We start from the raw sequence: 26,929 nt of genomic DNA on the forward strand, positions 1-26,929 counted from the left end.
TTACATAACTTGTAAACCTAAATTTTATGTTTGACTGAATTAACTACACACTTTTGCAAGAAAAGAGAATTATATTATTTAATGAACAACATTTAATTCCATTATATGTGACCAATTGTATTTTATATATGCATGCCTATTTTGAAAAATATTTGTATAATTTATTTCAGTTTAACTATTTTATATTTGAAAGAAATTGTATTTCCAGTTTTTATAGCAATGAAATATATACTATCGATTCATTACATCACCATGCATAATTTGTATAATTCACTAATACCAAAAGTTAAATTGAAAGAACATGAAAATTTTCAGAAGATAGCTGATTCAGATGATTAGTTTATAAAATATTTGCTTGTGATAAGGCTAAGTAAATAAGATATATTTTGTCTGGAAATAGAATGACTAAACATTTTGAAAAATAAGGCACACACACACACAATGTAAAAAGTTGAAAAAAAATCCATTATATTAAAAAATTGGTATTTTTTCTAAATAATTGATTAGAAAGATAGATAGATACAGAGAGAGAGAGAAATTTTGGTTGTAAATAATTAAAATGATGTTTCTGAAAAGAAGTGTTAATATGTTCCATGCTTAATGGATTTCATTTTGAAAAATATTACTAAGCAACGTATTTATTCTTTTATCCAAAATTTATATGAAAAAAAAATATATTTGGTGAAAATAATTAGAATAAAATAATTTTATTTTTTTTAAAGTTTATTTTTAATCTCTAATATCTTTGTTAAGAAATTTTATTGCAGTTACCAAATATGAAAATTTATTTTAGTTTTAGAATAGTGATTCAATTACTGTAATTACTATAGTAATTTATTTAATTTCATGTCGTAGAATTTATATTTTGTGCCATGATTTAAAGGTGCTGCAAAAGTCAGGAATCTTGATTTTAAGAAAATGCTAGGAAGTGGTGTTCTTCACACAAAAATGTTTTTGATCGATAAAAAGCATTTTTATATTGGAAGTGCAAATATGGATTGGAGATCATTAACTCAGGTAATAACTTTTCATGTGCATATGATTTACTATGTAGACTTTGATTTGAGTAAGTAAAGAAAACTTTTTAAAAAGTAAATATTTATTTATCTGATTTTGATATGTAGTTAAAGCTCAAATTCTATATTTATTTGTAAATTATTTCATTAGAACTAAAATTAAAGAATTTTCAACAATAAAATGAAAACAAAAGTTCAAAGTTTACTTGCAATTTATATATAATACTAGATTAATGTAATTTGAATATCAAAAATTGTATGCATTTAATGATATTTTTAATGTTTTTGCTTTTTCTAATTTCAGTACATTTTGCTATTTTAATATACTTTTGTCTGTATAAAAATTAGATGAGAGATATTTATTTCTTACTTTATTTTCTTTACTTTTATGTGCAGTTTAATATTTTTTTAGGTTATTTCACCTCTTCCATGGAATTAGTTGATGTTAATTTGTATTTCATTTAATATTTAATTGAAATCTTCTTTTTTCCATATTAGTTCTTTATTTTTGAAAAAAAAAAAAAAAAATGGGATGTGGATGTTTTATAAACTCTTAAATTATTTTCTTTTGAAAATAGATTTACTACATTTTAAGTCATAATCAAATGTACATGAATCTAATGAAATATTAATGACAGAATTTCACATTCAATATGTTTAACAATGTATTGCCTTTTGTTTTTATTTACCTTCAAAATGCTCTATATGATATAGTATTTTAATATTATCAGATGTGTAGTTAAAAATTACTTGGAGTTTTAATGAATTGAAAATGATTTATAAAATTACTATGTAATGTTTCATGAAATTTAAAGCTTCATGTTTAATTAAAAAATATTATTAAGTATAACATTTTTCCATATTTAATTGTATTAATTGTAATGAATTTTTTGTTTGTTTTGTGTTGTATCTTACTAATAATTGCAGTTCTATTAATTTAAAAATATAATGCAAAATGACAAAAAAGAAAGAAAGAAAAAACATCATTTTTTTTAAATCTTTAGAATGCTAATCCTTATTAAATTATTTGAATATTAGATATTGATATTCAAATACTGCTAGATTATTCAACAGCCTTGAATATGCAAGTAGAAAAAGTAGCTTAGTATTGTTACACAAATTTCTCATCCTTATGTTAACATTTGCTTAGCTATACGATAGAAAATTATATGACATTGACTGCTATTTTTTGTTTAATGTTATCAATTATTTGTTAAATTTTCTTCAAAACATCATTTTGATAATTTTACTCCATAAATTGTTGAAATGTTTTTAGTTGTTACATATATATTTGCTTTATATTTATTGTAGTGCAAAAAATGTAAATGTCAATAATTTTTTTCATTAGCCTATTTATTGGTCATGCATTTTAGATGTTTAATGCATATTATGTTTGGTTCTATGAAATAAAAATGCAGTATTTCTATAATTTTCTTTTATTTAATTCCTCCATAGGTCAAAGAACTTGGTGTAGTAATTTATAACTGTTCATGCTTAGCCTTGGATCTGAACAAAATATTTGAGGTTTATTGGAAATTGGGGGTGCCAAATCCATATATACCTCCAGAATGGCCAGCAGATTTGCAAACTTCAATAAATAAGGATAACCCTGTTACAGTCATTATGAATAATTCACAGATTTTAACTTACATTTCAGTAAGTAAAACATATTTCAGTATTAAGTTTTAATATACGAAATTATTTGACATAATTTTCTATACATAATTAACTAAGGAGGTTTTGCAAAATTATTTTCTTTCATTATGAATAATCAGTGGGCTATCTATTTGTACTATTTTTTCTTTTAAATTGGAAAAGTTGTCTGTTTGGATACAATTTCTTTTTGTTGTTTTAAAAGATGTTTCTATGCTATTACTACATATTCTTTTGTTTTTTAAAATTAAATTAAGCATAATTAGTTGTTTTCCCAAGCCTATAAAGTCATTAATTAAAATTTTCAGTTTGTTTTATTATGTATGAAATTCTCATTACTATAATTTAATGACATAACGGAATATATGATGAATTGCTGCAGCTGTTCCAGTAGCATGCTTGTTTCTGAACATCTTAATTATTATGCATTCCTTATATTATGAACTGCAATTGTTTAGAGATATTGTAAGAAAAGGCATGCACAGTTGTTAATAAATAGTGATAGAACTTGACAAATAATTTACACTTAATCTCAAAATTTAGTTTAAATAATTTCAATTTTTTTAAGTGAATGAAAATGGATAAAATATGTAATTAAATATGATTTGAACAAAAGACAATGCCCAAATTCATTCTTCAAATATGACTATTCTTAAATTTTAAACAAATGATATTTAAACATAATATAACTTCAAATCCAGAATTACATCAATATAAGATATGTAAACTATTTTTGTTGCAATTTGAAAGTGTAAAATTTTCTAATATTCAAGCTACAATAATTTTCCATTGTAATGAATGGTAGAAAGCCAGAAGGTTTTCAAATTTTCTCTTGATGGTTATTCTCATTTTTGCAAAGAAATATTGATGAATAACTATCATTAGAATAAATTTATTAGTGCTGCATTATTCATTCTTTGAGTCTTTAGTTAGTGAAAGAAATATGTACTTATTCTTTTAAAAATTGTCTTTGCTTATCAATACTTCTTATCAGTACTTCAATTAAAATAAAAATACCATAGGTTAGGAATTGAAATTACTAATTTCAAGTTTTGTTAAATTATTTACATGTAAATGTAATTTGAGATAAATTCCTTATTATTTGTATGCCATTTTATTTGCTTTTCTGATCTTCAGGGCCTTCCATAGTGTAATAATTATGATCTAAAAATTTTAACTGTTAAAAAATAACCCTTTTTTTCATTTTTAAAACATAAGATTCCTGTGTTAGATTTGGCTGCACTTTTATGAAATTCAGAATTCAATAAAATAGGTTTTGAACTGTGATAAGTTTAAATTATGTATTTCTTACAAGGAAGTATGAACATTACATTTTGCTGTATGCATGCTTCTGAAATTGCAATGTTATTGTTTATGAATATATATGGGGTGGACTAGCCATGCTCCTTGCAATATGCCCCCACCCCAAGATGTGCGTATTGGACCAAAAGTTCTCCAGATTAACTATTAGAAGTTAATATTTCCTTAGGGAACAGAAACAAAATAAAAATTCTCACAGATAGTTTGTCTTTTATATGAATATTAAAAAGTGTTGCAAACAAATCCAAATTTATATTAAATGTAGATGTCACTTATAATGTTCTGAAAGTCAATTTTTGAAGTTTTATAAACTTATGGAAGGAGCTGACAGATCATTTTGATCGGACTTCCCTCAAGTGTGTCAGAGAATTAAAAATTGCATCCCTTATTCTTATATTTAAAATATTTGTAAATCTCATAATCATTTGAAATTTAATAAATTTTGTATATATTCTTTCTCAAATGTTTAAGCGAATATATATCCTAAGAGTATTATAATGAATTAATAAATATTTCATTATCCTTATAAGTGATGAAAAAAAAAACTTTTCATATTATTGTCATTTGATTTAGTTAATGGTCCCAAATATGTTTGAGATGCTTAGTCTGTAATGTTAACAACTTACTGTATTGATTGTTTTTGTTTTTCTACTCAGAATTGTCTATCCTAGGTTAATTGAGAATATTAAAAATAAATAAATAATTTGACATAAAAAATGAGAACCATTTTTGAATAATAATAACTGTATGAATAAATGTTTAAAAAATTATGTACCATCAGTTGTTTAAATTTTGATTCTTTCTCTCCAATCTTTGTTATTGTGCATTTTTAATTTAATTTCTTGCTATAGTTTATATATTATAATATGGCCTTGTACAGTTTTTTTTTTGTTGAACTTTTTGATGTGGTGGACTGCATTCCATAATTTTTTTTTTAATTTTTAATATTTGGCTTAGAAATGTTCTTTAAAAATATTAATGAAATTCCTTGTGAGTTTAGCCAAAAATTCTCTAAATAATAATGTACTATACTACTATGAAAAGTTTATTGCAACATCAATCATAAACATTATGCTTATATTCATTTACTTTCGATAATATGTAAGAGAATTTGCATACTGTAATTAGTGATATATATAACAGATTTTCAGATTAAAAATGTATTATATTGGCTTCCAACTTATTGATGCTTGTTTCTTATATTTACTTAATAGCTTATTTATTTAATGTTAATCTGCATGAAAATATTTGTATGTTTTGTATTAATAAAATATTAACTATTTAATTATCACATCAATTTAGACTTTATTAATCTCCCGTATTAGTAAGCAAAATTTTAAGAACTTATAGTGTGACAAAAGCTATGGTCATTAGATCAGCTGTCATTAGGCTTGTGGTATAAAAATAATTTCAAAGAAAGTAAGAATATAGGAAATAATAGTACATGATAAAATACCAGTACACATAAGAACAAATGAATTAAATAAATCTTTAATTTAATCTTTATATTATTTTTATGTGGAAATTATCGATATACAAGTAATAACTTGATATTGCTGAAGTTATATTTATATCTTTTGGTTTAAATGTGCACATATTTGAAGATTCCTTTTGCTTCTAATAAAAATTGAAACCCAGCATTGTAGGTGTGAATGGGCCCATATAATGTTGTAGCAATTCAATATTTGGAGACCCAATCCACTGCTATATGTATATCATTTAAAAAAATGCTCTTTCTACAGTTCCAGTATCTGATGGAATAATCAGGGAATCTTTTTTTTTTTTACTTCATTTCTTTATTATAAACAGAATGATTTAAGAATTCTTTCTTAAATTTTGTGATAAAATGTATTGCTTTTACATAAATCCTTATAAATGATTTTAAAAATTATTTTTCCAGAGTTCACCACCACCCTTGTGCCCAAAGGGACGTACAACAGATTTGGATAGTATTCTTGATACCATTAACAGAGCTCAAACATTTGTCTACATAGCTGTGATGGATTATTTCCCAACATCTCTCTATACTGATAAAGACCAGTAAGCAAATTTTCATGTTTTACAATACAATATACAAGTAATACAATAGTATAAAGTACAGTGTGGCAACACAAAATATTAGTGATTAATCATAACATACTCAGTCAGATTTTCAAAACATATGTATTTAAAAGTATTTTTATTCTGTAAAAGGGCAAAAAACAAAAGAAAAAGGCATGTTTTCAGATTTACTTCAAAGCTTTGCTAATTAGTAAATCATGTCAGTGTGAAATAAATTTGATGTAAATCTTACCTCCTTCCCCTTCTATTACCATCTGGTAAATGAAATCACACAATTCTCAAAATAAAATTTCTACCAATTACTATCTTATACAAAAACAGCATTTTCATAGATTATACAATTATCATTAGAGAACACATTAATTAGTTTGAATTCCTGTGTATGAATGTTATGTTCTTCCAAACCACCTGGAAAGAATTTCCTGAGAAGAATTGCAGGAAGTATGCAAGTGCTGAGAAATAATTGCTTTATAGAGATTATCTCTTTTTTCTTGGTTTCTCTTTAGCTTTAGTTTAAGATTATTTTTGGAACTATTTGCATTTGATTATTGTCAGTAATGATTTCTTCATTTAAACTTAATAAGTGTGCAGTGCTCATCATGTTTAATTATAAGAAATCATTCATGGTTATTTAATTCTCAAATGCACTGTTAAGCCTATCTGATAGAGTGTTTAAAAAAATGAATGTTCCGAAATTTTTTCAAACTTATGAAAACATTGAATGCTTTTAACTGCTATGATAACTCTTGGTCATTCCCCCCCCCTAACTATTAAAAAATCAGAAAAACTCAAAGGTGTATAGAATTACAAAAATATGTTTTTTTTTTAAATAAATGTATAAAATGTAAACTATTTTTGAGAAAAATTATATATATAAATACAAGTATATATTTATGCATTGTATTTAATGGCTTTTATCATAAATTGCCCTAAATTCTGATGTGTAATTTACCAACATGAGCTAAACAGTCACATTAAAATTGATAAGTTACTATTCCTTTAAAAGAATTACATTGCAAATAATGTTCTCTTCAGTATAAATAATTGTGCAGTGAACAAAATTATCAAGAACACTTTTTTCCAACATAAAATTTAGTAATTCAATCAAAATAGGTTTTTCAAAAATATTATGATTATAATACTATAGAAATCTAACTTTGTAAATACAATTGCTACAAGAAAGGGTAAATGCCATCAAAAACATAACTTGTAAAAAAAACCAAGTCTCGCAACTTAGTTCTTCTATCGTAAAAAGCTGTGAGATCCATGTAATACCAAGTCGGTCAATTTATTCAGTCCCTACTTAAGGGTCCTTCTGTCTTAAGTTATTACGTAATTAGCTAACCTAACAACATCTTATAGTCACCATATCAATATTAAAAATCTTTTATGGTTTAAATAAATAGATTGACTTGACCATCGCATGGAAACACAATGTATCTTTACATTAAATTAGATTACATTAACATATTATACTAAATTAGATTGTTTAGTGCGATTGCCAAGTCAATCTATTTATTTAAACCATAAAAGATTTTTAATATTGATATGGTCACTATAAGATGTTGTTAGGTTAGCTAATTACGTAATAACTTAAGACAGAAGGACCCTTAAGTAGGGACTGAATAAATTGACCGACTTGGTATTACATGGATCTCACAGCTTTTTACGATAGAAGAACTGAGTTGCGAGACTTTGTTTTTTTTTACAAGTTATGTTTTTGATGGCATCTCATTTCTTTTTGTAGATAGTCCTTTTCTTATTTTTGTATGTAGTCTTCCTCTTTTTCTTTTCCGGTACTACTTCTTGAGATTCAGCTACAGTTTTTCTCAAAGCCCAGTCCCTGTCTCTATGGGTTTTTCTCGTAAGCTTTGATGTTGCAATTTTTGACAAGTCTGGATGGTAAATGCTTCTTAGTCTGTTGTATTCACATATTGAGGATTCCTGCACTTTAATACTTCCAAAGTCAACATTTATTAGATAGATTAGATGCCACGTAAGCTTGACCGGATGTGAATGCTGCAGAACCGATATCCATCAGTGCATTATTTAGACTTAGGCCCTGACTTTTGTGTATAGTTATAGCATAGGCTATACATATGGGAAACTGTTCGCGATGAACATAAGCTCTATTAATAATTTCAAATTTAGTTTTGAACGGACTAAGCACGTAAACATGTTCTTTATTAAATGTAATGTATATTTTCTTAATTATTTTTTGTATTTTCTGGATCAACCTTTACTCTTTGCACTATACCGATAGAACCATTAACTAAACCAAGACTCACGTCAATATTTCGCCTTAACATGACTTTTGCTCCTATTTTTATAATTATGTTCTCTTCCAGGCCTGCAGTCATAGAATCATCGTCTTCATATTTTTTATGCATTTATGAGCTCTTTTTGTTAGGTATCTGAGGAAATTTATGCTATCTACAGCTGTAAGTTTTATTTCGGGATGTGGAAGAGACTTAAGCATTGCAGTATTTAATTGTTGACACATAAGCAAACAGTATCATCAGGAAGTTTCGAGAGGTGTTCAATCATTTCAATTAATCTGTTTTCATTTGAATTGGATTTGAGAGTTATTAATCTAGTCGAGAGTACGTCGTGGTCTTTTTGTGTATTCACACCTAATCTTATTCTATTTAGCATTTCAACAAAGTCAGAATCATTGAGCTATCGCATGTTAATTGTAAGTTCATCGTATATGAACAGTTCAGTCCACAGATTCAGTACACTGAGGGAACCTAACAACTTGTTAGTTTCAGCAGTTGATAGTTTTTCAAAAGGTGACTTTTCTCTTATCGGCGGAAGCTGTAAGAGATCTCCGAAAACTACAAGATGTTTTTTTCCAAACCACTAATTCTGATCATCTCTTGTGTCGAATATTTCAGATAAGCGTAAATGAATATATGATATTTGTTAAAGTAACATTGGATATCATCGACACTTCGTCTATGATAAACAACACTACTACTTTCAAATCTGATCTCAGAACTTGGAGCAGTTCATCAGAAAGTGGTTTGTACTTCGGTGTTGCTTGTGTTCTACAGGCAGCTGCAATAGTCTATATATAGTCAATCTATTCTATGTATAGTCAGCTATTCCTGTTGGAGCACTAACTGCCACTTTTTTTGTTTAAATACGTCTTAACCCAAACTTTCAGAGTTTTTATTAAAAAGCTCTTTCCAGTGCCACCAGTTCCACTCACAAAACAGCATAAAACGTCAGCATTATTATCAGTTGTGTCCATTTTATTTGTGATCATATCGAAGACTCTTTTTTGATCGACATTAAGTTTTGCGATCATACTTTGAAGATCAATTTGCTCTTCTTCTACCAGATTGATTCTCTGAAAGTCATCCATTGCGTTTGCAGCTTCCACAGCTTCAAATTGACTTATTTCAAATTAGATATTGTTACAAACCTGTAATTTTGAGATTTAATTAATTTTTCCCAGCGAGAATAGTGTCATCATACGAAAGACCGTTTTATAGTAATCTGTATTGGATGCTGCCGGATGCCGATCCAGTGATGCCAGAGCTTGGTGACAAACTTTGCGACTATTTGGCGACTTGGCGACGAATTTGCCGACAAAATGGATAATGCTCGAAACTTCGAGAAATTTATTGATCCGTCCATTATTACACGAATATTTTAGTTGATTTATACACTAAACTCTAATTGTATTCTAAATTTGAAGCTTCTATGTCTGCTAGAAGTGCCTTAGAGTTTTGATGATCGGTTAGTCAGTCAGTCAGTCAATCAATCAGTCAGTCAGTCAGTCAATGACAAAATTCACAAATTTTGACTAGTTATAATTCTTAAACTACTGGTTCAAATTTAATGAAATGTGAAATATACCATATTTATATAATGCCTGCTTGGTTACTGAAAATTCAGGCTTCTAGTTTTATCCACAACGAAGTTATAGAGGTTCAAAAATGGCCTGAACTGCTTCGAGAAAAGGATAGTACGGCCGTGCCGCTTGTTTTTGCTCGACTTGGCGGGGGCACTGCCGTGCCCCCAGATAATATATATAATATTCACAATGTAAAAAACATTGCATGAAATAATTCATGTAAAATTCATTTTAATCTGAATAAGGGAAATATGTTTTTTGTCATGGCTAATTTGGTTTTTATTTCCATTTTTAATATTCTTTGATTTAATCTGCATTTTTCAGTTTGCTTGCTTTGAAGAAATGTGAATGATCTGGTTTATTTTAAAATAGTTTCAAATAAGGAAGTATTCTCCATTTTTTTAAAATTATTATTATTATGTTGCATTACCAATATTTAAACTTTTCTGCTTTTGATTCTAATACAGAAATACATCCTATTTATATTATTCTTTCAATGACTAAGCATAAATAAAAATATCAAATACCATATCAATAAAAAAAGGAAGATAAATCACAATTATTTATAAACAGAAAAAATGATTTAATTTATTTATTTGTAAAATTTTAATAAAATTATTTATACTAATGTAAATTTTACTACTACTTCCTTCTTTTCTTGCTTTTGTTTCTCGAGAACGTCATCAAAGCACTCACTTTGAATACTATGCTGCATCATTTGGGAAATGGATCATAGTTAGAAGGTTTTTCAATAAGAAGGAAAAAAAATTTATAATATTAAGATAGATATCATTATTAAATTTCTGTATTGTAGTTTATTTTGGTTTAGATGTTTTATTAAAATGCATTATGGATTAATTTAAAATAAACTTTTCCCCCCCTCACATAAAAGTAAATTATAGTAGAAACTGAGTGTCCAACAATTTATGTAATTTTTTTTGACATAAATAAATGATTTTTTGAATTTTGCATTTTATTTTTTTATTTCTAAAATTTATAATTTACTGTTTATTTTTAGTAAATTTATCTTAATATGAATAATTAAATTTTCAAATTATTTTATTATAGTTGTATGAAGAATTTAATTTTTTTAAAATTTCTCAAACTACTTCAGAAAATTTTAAGCATAATTTGAATCTTAAATTGATTGTACAGTTAGAAAATGTTCCATTTGATAAATGTTTTTTAATGATTAAAGAAACAAAACTGCTACTTTAATGCTACAACATATGTATAAAATTTTGATTTGAAATATCATTTATTAAAAAGACATTTTCACAATCACAATTTAGCTGGAAACATAAATTTCTCAGTAGCTTTAAAATAGTATCGATTTACTTAATTATGTGAAATTTTTATCACAGTTATTGGCCTCAAATTGATGATGCTATTCGAAGAGTTGCTGTAATCAAAAGGCTTCAAGTGAGAATTTTAGCCAGCTATTGGAACCATACCAAGCCTACAATGATGTCATTTCTAAGGTCACTGAATGCTCTCAATAGTGATGTGTTTGATATTGAAGTGGTAAGTTGTAATTATTATATAATTTTTTAAAAGTAATTGTTGCCTATTTAATTCGGTTTTGCATATAATGTATAAAGTTTTATTCTCTTTTATTTTATAAAATTTTGTTTCAGGCTGCTTTTAACATTTACTAAAGATAATCACTGTGAATCATTCAAACTGTTAAGGTTAAAAGAAACTCTTATATCAATGCAATGAGATTGTTTAATATGTTCTTAATGTTAGAAAAAGATAACCGCATTAGTGTATCATGGTAACTTTGTGTAAAGGTCTTGATTTTGGGGCTGGAAATTTCCAGGTTTGAAATTCTATTCCTCTAAAGGATCACTGTGTGTATTACATATTAAATCCATTAGGGCCTAACTTTCACCCACTGAAGTAGTAGGAAAGTTGGGGGAGGCAGTATTAACTTAGGTGTCTTCATGCCCCAGTTAAAATGTATAATCATGGTTCAAAAGTATGATGTTTGTGGCCAAATAATTTTTGTGTTGCTTTAAAAAAAAAGGAGTAAATAGAAACTAAAAAACAAACATTGATAGTTAACTTCTAAACACCAGATGCAGTAATAATTAACTACTTCAAAAATTAGATTTTTGCCAAAAAGAGCATCTTGCTTTGAAATGGTGGTTTAATCGTGTTTTTTTGGATAAAGCATGCAAATTATTTTTTTGACATATTTATATCATTCAAATGTAACAGTTTTGCTCATTCAAATGTAACAGTTTTGCTCATTCAAATGTATTCCTCATAAGCAATAATATGGCTGTTCAATCTATAATAATATAACTATATTATAGAGCTTCAATGATATGGCTGTTCAATTTATAATATAGCTATATTATAGAACTCTTAAGTAATATAGCTATGTCATATATTATTTGTTAATTGTGGTGCAGCTTGGCTAGAACTTGCCTTTGTGCCATAAAAATACAATATATTTTCCATATATATTTATATAATATATATGCTATGTTCAAGAACCTAAAGTTTTATTGAAAAATAAGCAATTTTTTATTAAATTGTCTATCTAAACATTTAATTTTCTGTTATAACTGGTAATTACTAAGCTTACATTATAAATGACGTTTATTTAGCTATTTGTATTTCAACCAAATATTTTAAAGTAATTTTCTCAAAACATTTTTCTTTTCTTTTATTTTTTAAACAATTTTCAACTGTTCTAACTTTTTAGAAAATATTTGTTGTACCTACCTACACAGAAGCTCAAGCAAGGATACCATTTTCTAGAGTAAACCACAACAAGTACATGGTTACAGATAATGCTGCTTACATTGGTGAGTATTATGATTTATTCATAACCTATATTAAAAATGTTATATATATTTTTATTTTTTAGTTTTTGAAATGTTAATTGTAATTTGATATAATACCTGTTAGTTAAAATCTTTCTATGTACTACTTGTTGAATCTATCAATCTTCTTGTATTTATATCTGAGAAACTCTGTTGTGGTTTCTCCTCAGAAAGAATGTATAGTGAAACTGTTTCTTGAAAATAGGAGTTTGGAGCAAAGAACCATTGATGTCATTAGGAGTAACAAGTTTTCATATGAAAAATAATGATTGACAAAATCCTATCAATGATTGGGTCTATTTCAATAATTGGTCTTAAATTTGAAACTTATTGTAATATTTTTTTTTTTTTTTGAAGAAGCAAAGTAATTTGTATATTTTTTTATTTAGTACATAAGATTTTTTTGATACTAAATGTTATAATTTCCTTTTGCTTTTATTTGTTTATACTTGACTATATATGTATGTATGATATATTTAACTGACTCAAATTATATATTTAGATATATTAGGCAATTGTAGTCAAAGATTTTGAGCAATAGCTCCATATAAGTATTTTATTTTTATGTAGTATACTTGCAGTTGAGTTTAATAACACATTTTTTTCACCATGTTTTCTTCACATGGCTTATTTTTATTTTTAGGCAATCATAAATAATAATTGAAGGAATTCTGAGATTAACTATAAAAGAAAAGACAACAATATGAAAAAAAAAAAACATTTAAATAATAATTTAGAAAATATTTTGAATTATTGAACAAATTTCTATATAATGCATATAAAAAAAACTTTTATAATGCAAGAAAATAATTTAATTAAATTTCTGGTATTTATATGAATTAATAATACATATTATAATTAATCCTCATTAAGTTTTCATAGAATAGAAGTTTGTTTGCGATGGATTTCATAAAATCTGAATAGTTACATATCACTGAAAACTGGTTTATATTCTGAGCATTCATTGGCAAAGTGTTAAAATATTCATTATATTTTACTTGTGTAGAAAAGCAGTTTTTGATGCATTAATATTTTCTTCTTAAGGTACATCTAATTGGGCCGAGGATTATTTTGTGAACACAGGAGGGGTTGGTATTGTCCTCCGCAATTCTGTCATCAATGATACTGAAGCGAATAACCCTATACGTGACCAAGTGGAAGAAGTTTTCAAGCGAGACTGGGCATCTGAATATGCACATCCACTCTCACAGTTCAAAGACATAACGTAATATAATGCAAATAGAATTTCTTAATCAGGAACTTGTTTTTATTACATTTGCTGTTATTTCGATTATTGAAAAATTCTTTTAAAGTAAATGGTGCCTTTTTGCTTCTTGTGAAATGTTTTAAACTTAATTCATGTATATATTGTGAATGTATCTCTTAACCACCACTTTACTTTTTTTATTATTATTATTAATGACACCATAAATGTGTAACTACGGGTTGCATAGATCTTTCTCCTATCAAATGCATGCTTCAAATCAGGCAAGATCATGACAGTTGGAATGAAAATGTGCCCACTAATCATTATTATTGCACACATCTGCTGTCAACTGGCAAATAATGAAAGCCAGTAGTTCCATCAATCAGCATCAGGGTTATGAACTACTGGCTTTTACTATAAGTCAGTTGTATGCTCATGTGTACAGAAAAGCGTGAGCACATTCTCATTGCAGCTGAAACAATCTCACTTGATTTTATGGTAACAGTTTTCAAGTACTTAGAGAGTTTTGGCACTTTATTCAAGTCTTAGATTTATTATTGTTTTTCAGTTTTGATTTGGTTATAGTTGATATAGTCTGAATAGAGATACTTCATAATTTTATTACTAAGGTCATTAAGTAATTGTTACTATTTATTTATTGTTAATTACTTTTTTTTTTTTTTTTTTGCTATTTCCTTAGTAATTCGGAATAATTTTTTTTGTACTTCGAGGTACTTTAAGAAGCTAATGATTTAATGAAATAGACATTTATATTATTTTGTCTGTAAAAATGATGCCAAATTTTGTGCTGGAGCTTATTAACATCGAAAAATATTTTAAAGGATGTTAACAGGAATCAATGCCTGAAGTTCAGATTTATTCTGTTTTCATTAAGTCAATTTCAATCAGAGTATTTTTATTTTTGAGAGCAAAACAGCAGTTGAATTATTGTTACAAATTTTGCATTTTCAATATCTATGACTCTGCCATTCTATTAAGATTTTTAATCCTTTTCAATAGTTGTTTCTTCATGGTGACAGACACATAGAAAATTCACTTGAATAAATGGCATGTCAGTGATAATCAATTGATCATACATGATGCATGCTTTGAAAATAAAATGCAAATGATTTGTCATGTCGATTTACATAACAAAAAATCGGGTATTTTATTCTTACATAAAAGGATTTTTAAGCCTGTGATAATTTTTAAAAAATTGACGAGAAAATTCTCAGTATTTTTATGCATGGTAATTTAATGCTGTATAGAATTATATGACTATAAATAAGTGAAATAATTTTATTATTTGATCTGTTAACTTTGTATTTATTTTCAGTGATGATAGACGACTTTTAGAGGGTTTTCTTTTTACCCTTAATATCCTTCTAATATTAGGAAAAAGCCCAACTAGATGGCTTTTAGTCATCTAGTTAGGCATCTTTTTTTTTAGTACTTAATATGTAGTTGTTGTTTTTGAGTTTATGCCATGAGCATTTGTTTGACTGGGAGGACAGAACATTTTAGTCCTTAAATATATTAAGCATTTAAATTTATAATACTGCATGACGAAAAAGTTGTAAATATTGATTAATAAGGCACAACATACTATAATTTTTAATGCATTCTCTAAGTTATTAGTGTTATATATGAGATTTATTTTAGGCTTTAAAATTTTGACTCTTGTTGTGTATTTCTGAATGAAGTTATTTTAATTAAACAGTGGAGTATAGTACTCAATAATTTAAAAATGGAATTTATTATTTTTAGTTTTTTAACATTTTGATTAAATTTTTTGTAAATGTGATATAATTTTTCTTTTTATATGCAAATGAACTTATGTACTTTTAAGTAGTATGTTAGTTTAAAATAACTTGTGTGACTTGTCATGTTGAAATATACTGCTGTGTTCTTTTATGTAATTTATATATTGGTATGGATTTATTTATTGCATGATTTCTATCTATTTTTTGCTTGTACTTTTATTGGCTATGGGTTTCTATATGTAAATTATTATAATCTGATTAAAGTTGTTGTTTTATCTGTCTGGTTTCTTTTCCTTTCAATTCAAATTAACAACATTTTTCTTATAGGTTTTCAAATTCTTTTATCATAAGAATGGAAGAATAATAATCATCAGTGGGTTTACTAATATTAAGTTAACTGTAGATTTAAGCTTATGTGAAAGAGTAAAAAAGTAACATTTTTTTTTATGTGTTACTAACAAACTAGATAATTATATTTGTTAAAAAGTACTAAAAAAAAAATAGAAGGAAAATTTTTGAACTAATCAATGTTTGCACAAAAAATTTGCTTCCTATGAGTAACTTTTATTTTACAGAAAAAAAAGCATTAATATTATATTTTAAAAATGTATTCCATTCCATTTCCTTTTTAAATCTAATAACTTGTGCTAATGGATACTTTAAAAAATATGTCGTTTTAAAAACCTGTTAAAATAATTTTTTGACAATTTATTTGAAAGAAAATGGATTTTACAATGCAAATTTCGATTTACTTTTCTACAAAAATAATTCCAGCACTGTTCTTTCAATTCATGAAATCACAACAAAACATCAGACATTATCCTAATATATCTGTTTGGAAATCAAGACAAAATTGAATAGATGAAAAATATTTCTCTTTTATGGCATGGTAGATTATTTTAATTTAAAAAAGGCACTAGTAAATATGCTATAATTTTAATACTTTGAAAACAAATGGGGAATTTGTAGATAATAAAATATTTACTATAAACATATTATACAATTAAGTTTTTTTTTTCAGAATTTAATTTTTAAATTGTGATGCTTTTTAGTTTCTAAAGTAGTAACCAAATTGTTTAAGTATTAAAGGAAGATAATTTTGAAAAATGGTTATGATGATACCATGCCAGGTGTATTATTGTTTTTATTTGAAATTATTTGACTAATGGGATTTGTTTTATTTTCTTGAATATTTGTCTATTCATTTCTAAAATTTATTTTAGTTTTCTCATTATTTTATTTAATTTGGATTGCAAAATTCATATTTGTTATGTAATGTCTTAAATAAATCAGATCACTAATGTCACATCTGTCTATATTTATAGTACAAAATTTATAAACCATCCATATTGACTTTTTTTATCACAACTTTAATAAATGAAAGAAAATAAATATAAGAAATTAGTGAATGAAATAAATTTAGTCTAATATGCATGTATATTAGTTGTGCATGCCAGAGGATATGCATGAATATTTTTTGCATGCTTTTGTTTTTTGTTTAAAGCAAAGCAAGATATCCAGGAGAAAACTGAATGGAGCAAAACAAGACTGCATGTGAAAATTACTGCATGGAGAAAATTTCAATAAATTGATACATGAAGAAATCATTTGCTGCTGCAAAAAATTTTTGAGAGTCATCTATGTTTCATATTTCATTTTATTTCAGCAATGTAAATTGTCTTGTGGGTGTTGCATGCGAGTTACCTCAGACAACTACTGAGCCTATCACTCTGAGACCACCAATCAAAGAAGATCTCACAGGATATGGAATGAAAATCCGGCCTGTAGTTGGTGTGCAAATAGCTGCACTGGCTTTCTTAAGTGAGACCATCTACAATTCACATGAACTTTTCATAAAAGGATTATGGACTTTGTTTGTTTCGTCTAGGCACATCATAAGAATTTCGTCATTTAGTACAGATGCAGTCTAGGAAATTGTAAGGGATTTGTAGAATAAATTATTATTTTTTTTTATGATAGCTGATTATGTGAAGATTAGCGATTTTGAAATGTTGATGACTTGTAAATTGGCTTTGATTTTAGTATGTGAAGTTGCAGGAGAGTAAGCCGAATTAAAATGTGATAAAGAGATACTTTCAAATAAACTGTTAATTTTTTTATAGAAAAGAACTTTATTTTAAATAGTAAGCAAAATGGGATCTGTTTTCTGGTGAGGGAAAAAACAGATTTGCTTCTCAATCAGTTTAATACAATTATTTATTTAATTCCCATTAACCAACAAGGAGCACAATAAAAACCTTTGATTCAACAAAAACAACTTGTATTGCAATAATTTTAAATAATGTTGTAGAAACTGAATAACTTCAAAATCTTTTTTTTTATATCAAGGACTTGTATGAATTAAGTTTTTTAATATCATGCATATCTTCAGATTCAAAATTTTTTTTTATATTAATTTATTTGAATGTTATTTTTTTACTTAAAATGTCATTGCTGAAATAAAATCATGCAGAAATTATACAATTACAAATAAATAAATTATAAAATTTATTTCTTTAAAATATAGTATAATTGTATACTTTACATCTTAAAAAATTATATTTACATAAATTTAGCTTTAACACTTATTTCCTTTTTTGAAAATATTTGGAAGAAAATTTAATAAATAGAACAAATATATGCAAGTTATCTATACATTTTTTAAAATGTGATTTACACGGTTGCTTTTGTGATTAATAGCAATTAAATTACATATACAAATATGATATAAAACTCTAAAATTTGTATACAGAAAATCAGAATGTTTTACTCACAGTGACATTTTCTCCATTAAAACCATTGTACATGCTTAATATTAAGTTTACATTATTTATATTTAATACAATATCACAGACATTTTATCACAATAATTGATTTCTTTAAAATACTGATGTACGTACATCTTTCAATGTAACACTAATATATGAAAAAATGCACAAATATGCCAAATTTCATTTAGTAAATAAGTTATGGCTAATTTTTTTTTGTTCTGCTTCTTTAAATAACTGAAAATTTTTCAGAAACTAGTAAAGTAGCAACTAGTTTTAGACAGCTAAAAAAACCCAACTAAATCTGCTTCTTATTTCGTTTATGTCTAATTCCTTCTGTCAATCCAAATTAGTTTTGTTTACTAAATGAATATTAAAAGGTTCGTTTGGTGATTTATTGGTTAAATCTCAAGAAATAATTTTAAACTACATAATTTTCATTCATTCAAATAGTTTGAAGGAAGACATTTTGGATAACATAATTTGAAAATGCAGACAAATTTGTCTAATTATTTATTCTTCAAATATGTTCTATTACTTTAATTTCAAATTACTTGCATGAAAATTTGGGGGAAAAATATAAAATACTTATAATTAGTTCCGTTTAATGTTTAGAACTGTTTTTTATGGCCACTTTAATCCAAAAGCTAATTATAAAAGGGCAGTAACAAATTAAAAAAAAAATTCTCAGTTATTTTTCTTCCTAGTTTTGAATATATGTTTACATTAAAATAAAATCTATATTATATATATAAATTGATGATATAAGATTGTATTTGATCATTGATAGTTCCCATTTATTGATAATGAGCTTACAGTATGAGTTCTTATATTGTAATCTCATTATCAATGTATGAGAATTATTAGCACAAGATATTGAACGATATCTCCACTTTCGATACTCTGGTCGATATCATGAAGATATTGAAACAACATTGTTGGTCATTTTTTGTTAATAGGGGGAGTTCAGATATCAGCGTTTGGTCCATGATCATACATGCCGACAAGTACAAATGTTAAAATGTGACAAACTGAAAATTCACAGCAACTGCATACAATAATCTTTCTTATAATCAACAACACATGATCATAACCAATGAATTGTATTTTACATAATAACTCACCTATTACTCCCTCCTACTCTATTACTTCTAGCCGCAGTTGTAACTTAGACTTAACATTCAACACGCTTTCGTCGCTATGCTCACGAAATATTCGCAAAAACGGCACCTGCATCGTTTATCACCTTTCGTCTTCAGTTGTTCATTATTTCTTCCGCAAAAGTGGCAGATGTTTGTAGCCTAATGCATTCCAGGATATAATCAACATTCCATTTCACTTTTCCAGTTCAGTATTCACTTCAAAATGTCAGTACATAATCCTTTAAATACAAATTAATGAAAATGAAAGGAACTGATTAATTTGTTAATTAAATCAATTCATTATTTTAATCTTTCACGCATAATATCGAAGATATCAACAATACAATTATAGAAAAAATCTTAAAGTTTTGAATCGTGCTCGAATAAAACCAAACGGGAATCTCTCAGTCTCCAAGATGTGCCACATCAGGGGCAAATGTTTGACTTTTAAAATGATTCAGTGTTTACCAGGTACATATACATGCTGATCTTTGATGGCATTGAATTTCCAATCTGAATCCTCAACTCGAGGAACAGAGCTCTTACTATTAAGTCATAACGAATAGAGTCTTAAACGAAATGCTGAATATCATCTTTAATCGAAAATTATGTGAAAGACAAATGGAAGTGATTTGTAGCATTTCATACCCGTTTCTTTCGATATTTCAATGTGAATCGATTAATTTTTTCCCTTAATCAACCTGTTTGGCATGCTTGTAAAAAGACAGGGAAGTAAATCTATCTCCTTCACAGATCTGGTTTACGGGAACAATAAATTCTTACAATTTAGAGTTGCAGCTTACTCTTATACCATATTTCCAAAAGCTTCTTACTCATTTAGATGGATAAAAATGAATTTCAATTATTAATTTATTTTTGGGAAGCATTTATGCAAAGAAAAAAAAATCTTTTAATATTATTTCACCCATTTGTGGAACGAGACGTCTAGCAGCCGTTATTTTAAATAATTATTTAACTATTTCAGCATTTTACTTTCTAAATACTGTCCCTACTAACATCTAGCTCCAAATCATTCGTTATATTTTATCCAAATGGTAATATTTCGAAATAATATAAAGAATTCTAATTTCACTACCACAATTATTGTATTGATCAATTGCTTATTTTGATGGCTTTCACCATAAAGTCCACATAGAGGATAAATAAATACAATAGGTTCGTTTATCAGTTTCATTTCAAGGAATAATTTCTATAGCCTCCGCCACGAGTTCTTCACAGAAGAAAGATGAATTTTAAAACTGTTTTTATCCAAGTCATTTCTAGAAATAATCTTGAACATGTGGGTAACGAGTTTCACACACCTCTATTTACACAAAGTTGCCCGATGTTCTGCATGCCGGTCATTTTCGGGAAAATATCGTAAAAATAATCGGCATTTTGTGCTAATATGGTCAAGACAAACTTATATTGGGGACGTGGTATCAATTCAATGTCTAGAAAAACAAATCAAATCATTACTTTCTTTCCCAAGAACGAAACTCTTCGATTTGATGTTATCTGTCACCCCAGCTTTGCAATTCCACAGAAAAATCCCATCTTTGCGAGAATGCTTTTTGGCGGCATGGGTTCAGTGTTAAATAAAAATGTCCTATCACAGCATCCATAACATTCTCCAGACACAAACCTTGTAACATCAGTAACCTGCGACGACGGCTCCATTTCTACAATAAAAAGTGAAAATTAATAATAATAAAAAAATCTTTACTGACAGAAAATTTGCATTTATTTATGAAATTTAGTAATCAAAAGATATGCTTCATTGATATCTAATGTTTCACTTTCTGCTGAATATAACGAAGGCGTTAAGAATTAGCGCATAATCTTAATATAAAAGAAATCATTGTGATTATGTATGTATTTTGTACATCTCCTCTTAAACAACTGTGCCAGATTGAATCAAATTTTGATTACTTACTATACAAGATAACAGAAAAAGTACCATCATTTAACCAAAGCTCAAGAATTAAATATTTAATTAATTAGAAAGTAATCAAAATATTGCATCTTTTTGTTGTTGTTGTTGTTGTTGAATCTTATGAAGCCATCGACTAATAGTTCGGGTTTGCGCAACACTTATATAGAGATTTTTTTTACACTTTTTAATATTTTATAATTTTGAGAATTATATTCTTTCTCATATAATTTTCTTCCAAACGGCTTTTTTCTTAACCCTTATCTGCAATAAATTACATTGCTTATTTATCTATAGGCAAAGACTAGATTTACGCACTTTTCAAGGGTAGGGGCTCACTGTATATTTCGAGATGGAATATGTACCGCCTGTTCCCTCGTCACGCAACAACAGGGTTATTCCACTTCTGGTACCAATTTAAGGAGGGGGAAGGGATAAGACATGAAAATTAAAAATTAAAATATCAGTTCTAGATGATAACGCAGGAATGAAAATTTAATAATATAAAAAGGCGGCAAAAAACTCGCAACTTCAGTACAAGTTTCATATAAAGTATAATATCAAGATCACTAATATTGATATTTGAGCGATTATGAAATTGTTAGCATCCATTGCACTCATATACTACTTTCAAAATATGTTGAGAAATAGTTGGAACATATTTGCATCGCCTTTATTGTCTAGCAACTTGAAATAAGACCAGGGTTCGCCATTCTAATTATCAGTAGATTTTTCTACCCACTATGGGACTATTTGAGAAGGGGATATTTATTTCTCACTACAATATGACCAGCGATTAATGTTTAAATTATCTCCTTACCTGTTTTGTATTGTTACTGCACTTTGCTAAATAAACTTTTGGCTTCTTCGCATTTAATTTCACTGTCAAACAGTTCTTCCCTTGATGAAGCTCCCCAGATTTAGCAAAGTGCCATTCCTGTAACAAATCATACGTTCGATCAGTTCCATTCTTTCTTTAAACATCAGAAATTAAAACAGATTTTTTTTTTAACTTGGATCAGAAAGTAAAAAAGATTTTACAGAATTAAAAGGGGACTTGCCTGTTCTGGTTTACTAGCAGCACAAAGGGCTAATGCAATGGTCGTTTTGTTTTCCTTGACATTTTGGCTCTGTAGACACAAGTTTTCTTGCTGAAGTTGGCCCATAGCTAAAATGTCTTTACTTATGGGCCTACAAAGAAAGTTATTACAAATGAAATAAAAAATTACTCATGGAATAGAAATATGAATGTTTGGTGCAAACGTGGAGCCAATTTGATTGCTGAACAAAGATTGTTTGTGGAATATTTTGAAAACGATGAAGATTTTTTTTTCTGATTTTATTCGATGTTTGTGTATATATATCGAAAACCTGTTTTTGGTTAAAAAACGTTTTAAATAAATTTGAATAGAAAAACAAATTGAATTATATTTGTTAACACTGAAAACTAATAATAATTAATGAAGGATAATGATTCTGAAAATTCATTAATTGTTTATTTAATTAATTGTTTGTAAACTAATTGGCATAAGCATAGAAAACCTAAGATTATATAAGAAGCTATAAAAATGTATGTAAAATTTTTTTCAAGTAAATTCTATCCATAATAGTAAACATAAGAATAGTTTACAAATTTGATGATCGTTAATTATGATATATGTTGATTTGTAATTTTTAATATGGTATTCTTTGAAAAAGGAGAGAATTGCAGAATATTAAGCATGAATAAATAAATACGAATTTCACAATAAATGCAAATGAGATAATATATTATCATTACTTACTTCAAATTTGGATAAACATTGTCCAAATACCACTGGAATGGTTTACATTTTAGCTTTCGCTTTAGACTTAGAATTCCTTCAATGCTGTGAAAAACAGAATATATAATTAAATTGAACATTTATTATTATTATTATTTGAATTAAGGCACAATTGCGCAGCTTTAGGGAGGAAAAAAATAAATGCATGATTCGATGAGAAAGAAAATGGGAATTTAAATTAGTGAAATGGGAATTTACTGTTTTATGAATATTCAGTTATTTAAATATTTAATTACAGAGCAAAAGATTAATTGAACTGAAGCTGCAGTAAAATTATCTGATAGGTATGTGCCAAAAACGGTAAAGGTTATCAAAAAAAAATTTGTTCAATTGATGCAAATAAACTCTTACTGAAAAAAAAAACTTTATTTAGCCAGAAAAAAAATGTAAAACATATTTTTTAATGTATTGTAAGCTCCTTAATTTGCAGTAGATATTAGACCATGTATTTTTTCTCTATGAGAGGGGAAGGTGGATTTCAGTTTTTAAATATATATATTTTTTATTTAACTTATCTTATTTCAAATTTGTAAAAATAGAGTTTTGAAAAGTATTTTCCTCTAACTTCCTGATGTGTCAAAGTTTGAAAGTTTGTATACATGTAAATTCCTCTTGATAATGCATTATTTTGATATTTTCAGAAATTATCATTTAAATAAATAATATAACTTTGATTCCATACTTGTGACGTCATTTGGTCTAGAATTTGATTAATAACACAATGCAAGAATCCATAATAGTTATAATAATGAATTATAAAAAAAAAGAATAAAAAATTAGTAGATAATTAAAATAACAAAAACACATTTTTTATTAAGCTAATAAAAATGTGTTTTTATTAGCTTAATAAAATGGTTTTTATTAGCTTAATAAAATGTTTTTTATTAGCTTAATAAAATGTTTTTTATTAGCTTAATAAAAAATTAATTTTTTATTAAGTTAATAAAAATATGTTTAAAAAGGTTATCATTAAATTCATTGAAGATTTATGTCCCTACTAATCAAAGCAAAATGTGTAAAAGTAACATAACCCTATTAGCACACGACATTGTACGATATTTCTACGATGTTCGATGTTTTGAATACCTGCCAATGTCGGGTAGATAGCGAACGATGTTGTTCGGCATTTTGTATTAATAAGGAATAGTAAAGTGAATCAGTGAAAAGATGAACAATTTTGAAAACATCATTAAAAAACAAATAGGAAAGAGGAAAAAAAAATAGATGGGATAGATAAACTCATTCCATTATTATTTATTTTATACATCCTATACGTTTCTTGCAAATAATCGAGACTCGCCGTTAGAAAAATTTAAGAAAGTTATCAGTGATGAGGGTTTCGGTCAATGAAATTACCAGTATGTATGAAATCATGAGCATGTGGTGACTCAGAAACCACAACCACATTATGATTAATGGACAATGAGCTATAAATAATGACTTTTAATGAGAGAAAGGTTTATCGTTCTAAATGGTGTACAACCTGTTAATAGTTTGATGCTTTGCTTGCGGTTTGACTTCGTAGAATTGATATTTATACTCGTCAAGCCACGCTTCTGCCACTCTCTTGGAATTCTTTAAGTACGTTGATAAGCTGCCATTGGGAGGGAAAGAATATGGATGCCTGCTACGGAACACGTGTCCCACTCTGGAGCATGGAACAGTCAGAACTTCGCCCCCACACAGCCATGTCTTGATGGAAATCTCTGCAATCAGTTGATAAATTGTAGTCATAAAGCTGAAACAGTTTTGATTTTAAAACAAAAATAATGAAATCAACTTCGATATTATGTTTTTTTGAGACGATATCTCCTTTAAAGTCTAAGGAAGAGAGAGAGAGAAAAGTGCAGATAAAATTTTGGTTTAGGAATGGAAAAATTGTAAGTTCAAAATTCGATTTCACCGAAGATCTGCCATGTATGTGAAAAATATTCAATATAAACAAAATAAAATTCTGGTCATAGCATCAAAGTTTTTAATTGTTTCCAATAAATACGTTTGATAATCAGACAATTCAATTTTTCTCTTTCAGATAATTCTATTTTTAAGTATAAAAATACAGTGGCCATTACGTTTTCAAAATTAGGCCATTTTTTCTCCGAGTATCTTAATTTTTTAATTACAAATGAAAAAAATATTTACCAATATTTTCTAGTCCCCATACATCTAAACCTTTATCGAGACCTCCAAGCTCATTAAACCAAGACTTGTTTGCAAGGAACAAGCCTCCATGTATCACAGGAGATCTGCAACGAAAATTCATTCATTAATTGTTCTTTGACTTACTTTTTATGTTTCAATCTAAATTTTTAAATAAACTAATAATGGCGATAAAAGCACACATTTACAGAAATAATTTCATTAAAATACAGTAAAGTGAAAAAGAGCTTTACTGTAAAGAGCGGCTTCATACTGCTTGCTACAGAAAATGCCAAATCTTGACAACTTATTATATCTTATAGTAGTCACTTAGCAACTGGCTGATTCATTGGGAATATTGATTACATTTAATTTCAATTAAATCTTTTAGATATAATTTCATGTCCATCTCCCAAACTGTCAGACATTAGGTTCAGGATATTTTAATTGTTTTATTTCAGCTCTATTTATTGCAGGCACGAATGCTTCCAACGTCCCGTGACATCAAAGCGCTAGTAAAAACATAAATGTACAATGCTTGTAAATTTCGCGGGCTTCACTTTTCTTAGTCATGTTTGTAAATTACATATATATTAAATAGAATCTTTCAGCAATGAGAGAAAATCATGGGATTAAATAGTGGATGAAAAAATGAAAATCATTTAAGTTTATGGGCATCAGTATAATCTATTGTTGGAAATATTTTTTTTTTTTTAAATTCAGACTTCTGGCACGATTAATACATTTGTATAAAGCAAAATTTTTAAATTATGAAACGGCTAAAATTTATTATTATGCAAAAGAAGTTTTTGCAAAAAAAGCAAAAAAATTTCGCTTAATTTTTAATTAAAATTTAAAAAAAATTGTTTTAAAATGCACATTCCCACTCTTTACAGTATATATGTTCCGACTTTATTTTCTGTAAATCAAACGATCTGCCCTGAAGAGCGCCAAAGCGCACACTTATACCTTCATCTTTATTATTAGTACAGATTTCAGTATATATGTTTCTTGTTAAGCTTTAAATATAAAAAGACAATCAATATTGAAATTAAAATTAAATGAAATCTTTGATTAAAAATTTTTTTAAACCATTATTAAAAAGGCAATTAACTCAAGGATTCATGTAACTTAATTTTGGAATGTTTAAACTATTTGAAATTCATAAAGCAAATTTCTAATTCTGGAATGATTTGTAAATAATAAAGATGCTTGAAGAAAGAAAACACTGAGATGGATTTCTCGTATGTGCTTTAAAATTTGTGGTCGACTGACCGGACAATACTGAACATGAGCTCCGCTTTTTTGTCTCTAAGCATCTCTTCATTACTTGGCCCAATTAATGTCATTGTGAAACAACGAGGCATCCAAAAAAAATCATTTCCGCTGATAAACAGATATA

The 26,929-nt window shown here is 27.1% G+C and overlaps 2 protein-coding genes across 7 annotated transcripts in view; one reads left to right on the forward strand and one right to left on the reverse strand.

The window, feature by feature from the left end:
* The window catches only part of LOC129981142 (5'-3' exonuclease PLD3-like), a 150,244-nt gene extending 134,297 nt beyond the window's left edge, over positions 1-15,947 (forward strand). For 2 of the 5 annotated variants that reach the window (XM_056091844.1, XM_056091843.1), the window contains exons 5-10: positions 884-1,017; positions 2,472-2,672; positions 5,890-6,029; positions 11,280-11,439; positions 12,632-12,734; positions 13,797-15,944. In XM_056091844.1, the coding sequence (XP_055947819.1) occupies positions 884-1,017; positions 2,472-2,672; positions 5,890-6,029; positions 11,280-11,439; positions 12,632-12,734; positions 13,797-13,981 (923 nt within the window). In that variant the 3' untranslated portion in view covers positions 13,982-15,944. Of the gene's footprint in view, positions 1-883; positions 1,018-2,471; positions 2,673-5,889; positions 6,030-11,279; positions 11,440-12,631; positions 12,735-13,796 lie in introns of all 5 variants that reach the window. The other 3 variants (XM_056091840.1, XM_056091841.1, XM_056091842.1) reach the window with 3 other exon arrangements.
* Positions 15,948-18,384: 2,437 nt separating this feature from the next.
* The window catches only part of LOC129981765 (polypeptide N-acetylgalactosaminyltransferase 2-like), a 54,702-nt gene continuing 46,157 nt past the window's right edge, over positions 18,385-26,929 (reverse strand). Inside the window, exons 9-15 of one of the 2 annotated variants that reach the window (XM_056092755.1) lie at positions 25,531-25,634; positions 24,872-25,094; positions 23,350-23,433; positions 22,627-22,756; positions 22,386-22,502; positions 21,112-21,314; positions 18,387-19,871 (exon numbers count right to left, since the gene is read on the reverse strand). In XM_056092755.1, the coding sequence (XP_055948730.1) occupies positions 21,147-21,314; positions 22,386-22,502; positions 22,627-22,756; positions 23,350-23,433; positions 24,872-25,094; positions 25,531-25,634 (826 nt within the window). In that variant the 3' untranslated portion in view covers positions 18,387-19,871; positions 21,112-21,146. Of the gene's footprint in view, positions 21,315-22,385; positions 22,503-22,626; positions 22,757-23,349; positions 23,434-24,871; positions 25,095-25,530; positions 25,635-26,929 lie in introns of both variants that reach the window. The other variant, XM_056092754.1, reaches the window with a different exon arrangement.

Source organism: Argiope bruennichi, chromosome 8 (assembly GCF_947563725.1).
Source record: "Argiope bruennichi chromosome 8, qqArgBrue1.1, whole genome shotgun sequence".
Classification (NCBI taxonomy): Eukaryota; Metazoa; Arthropoda; class Arachnida; order Araneae; family Araneidae; genus Argiope; species Argiope bruennichi.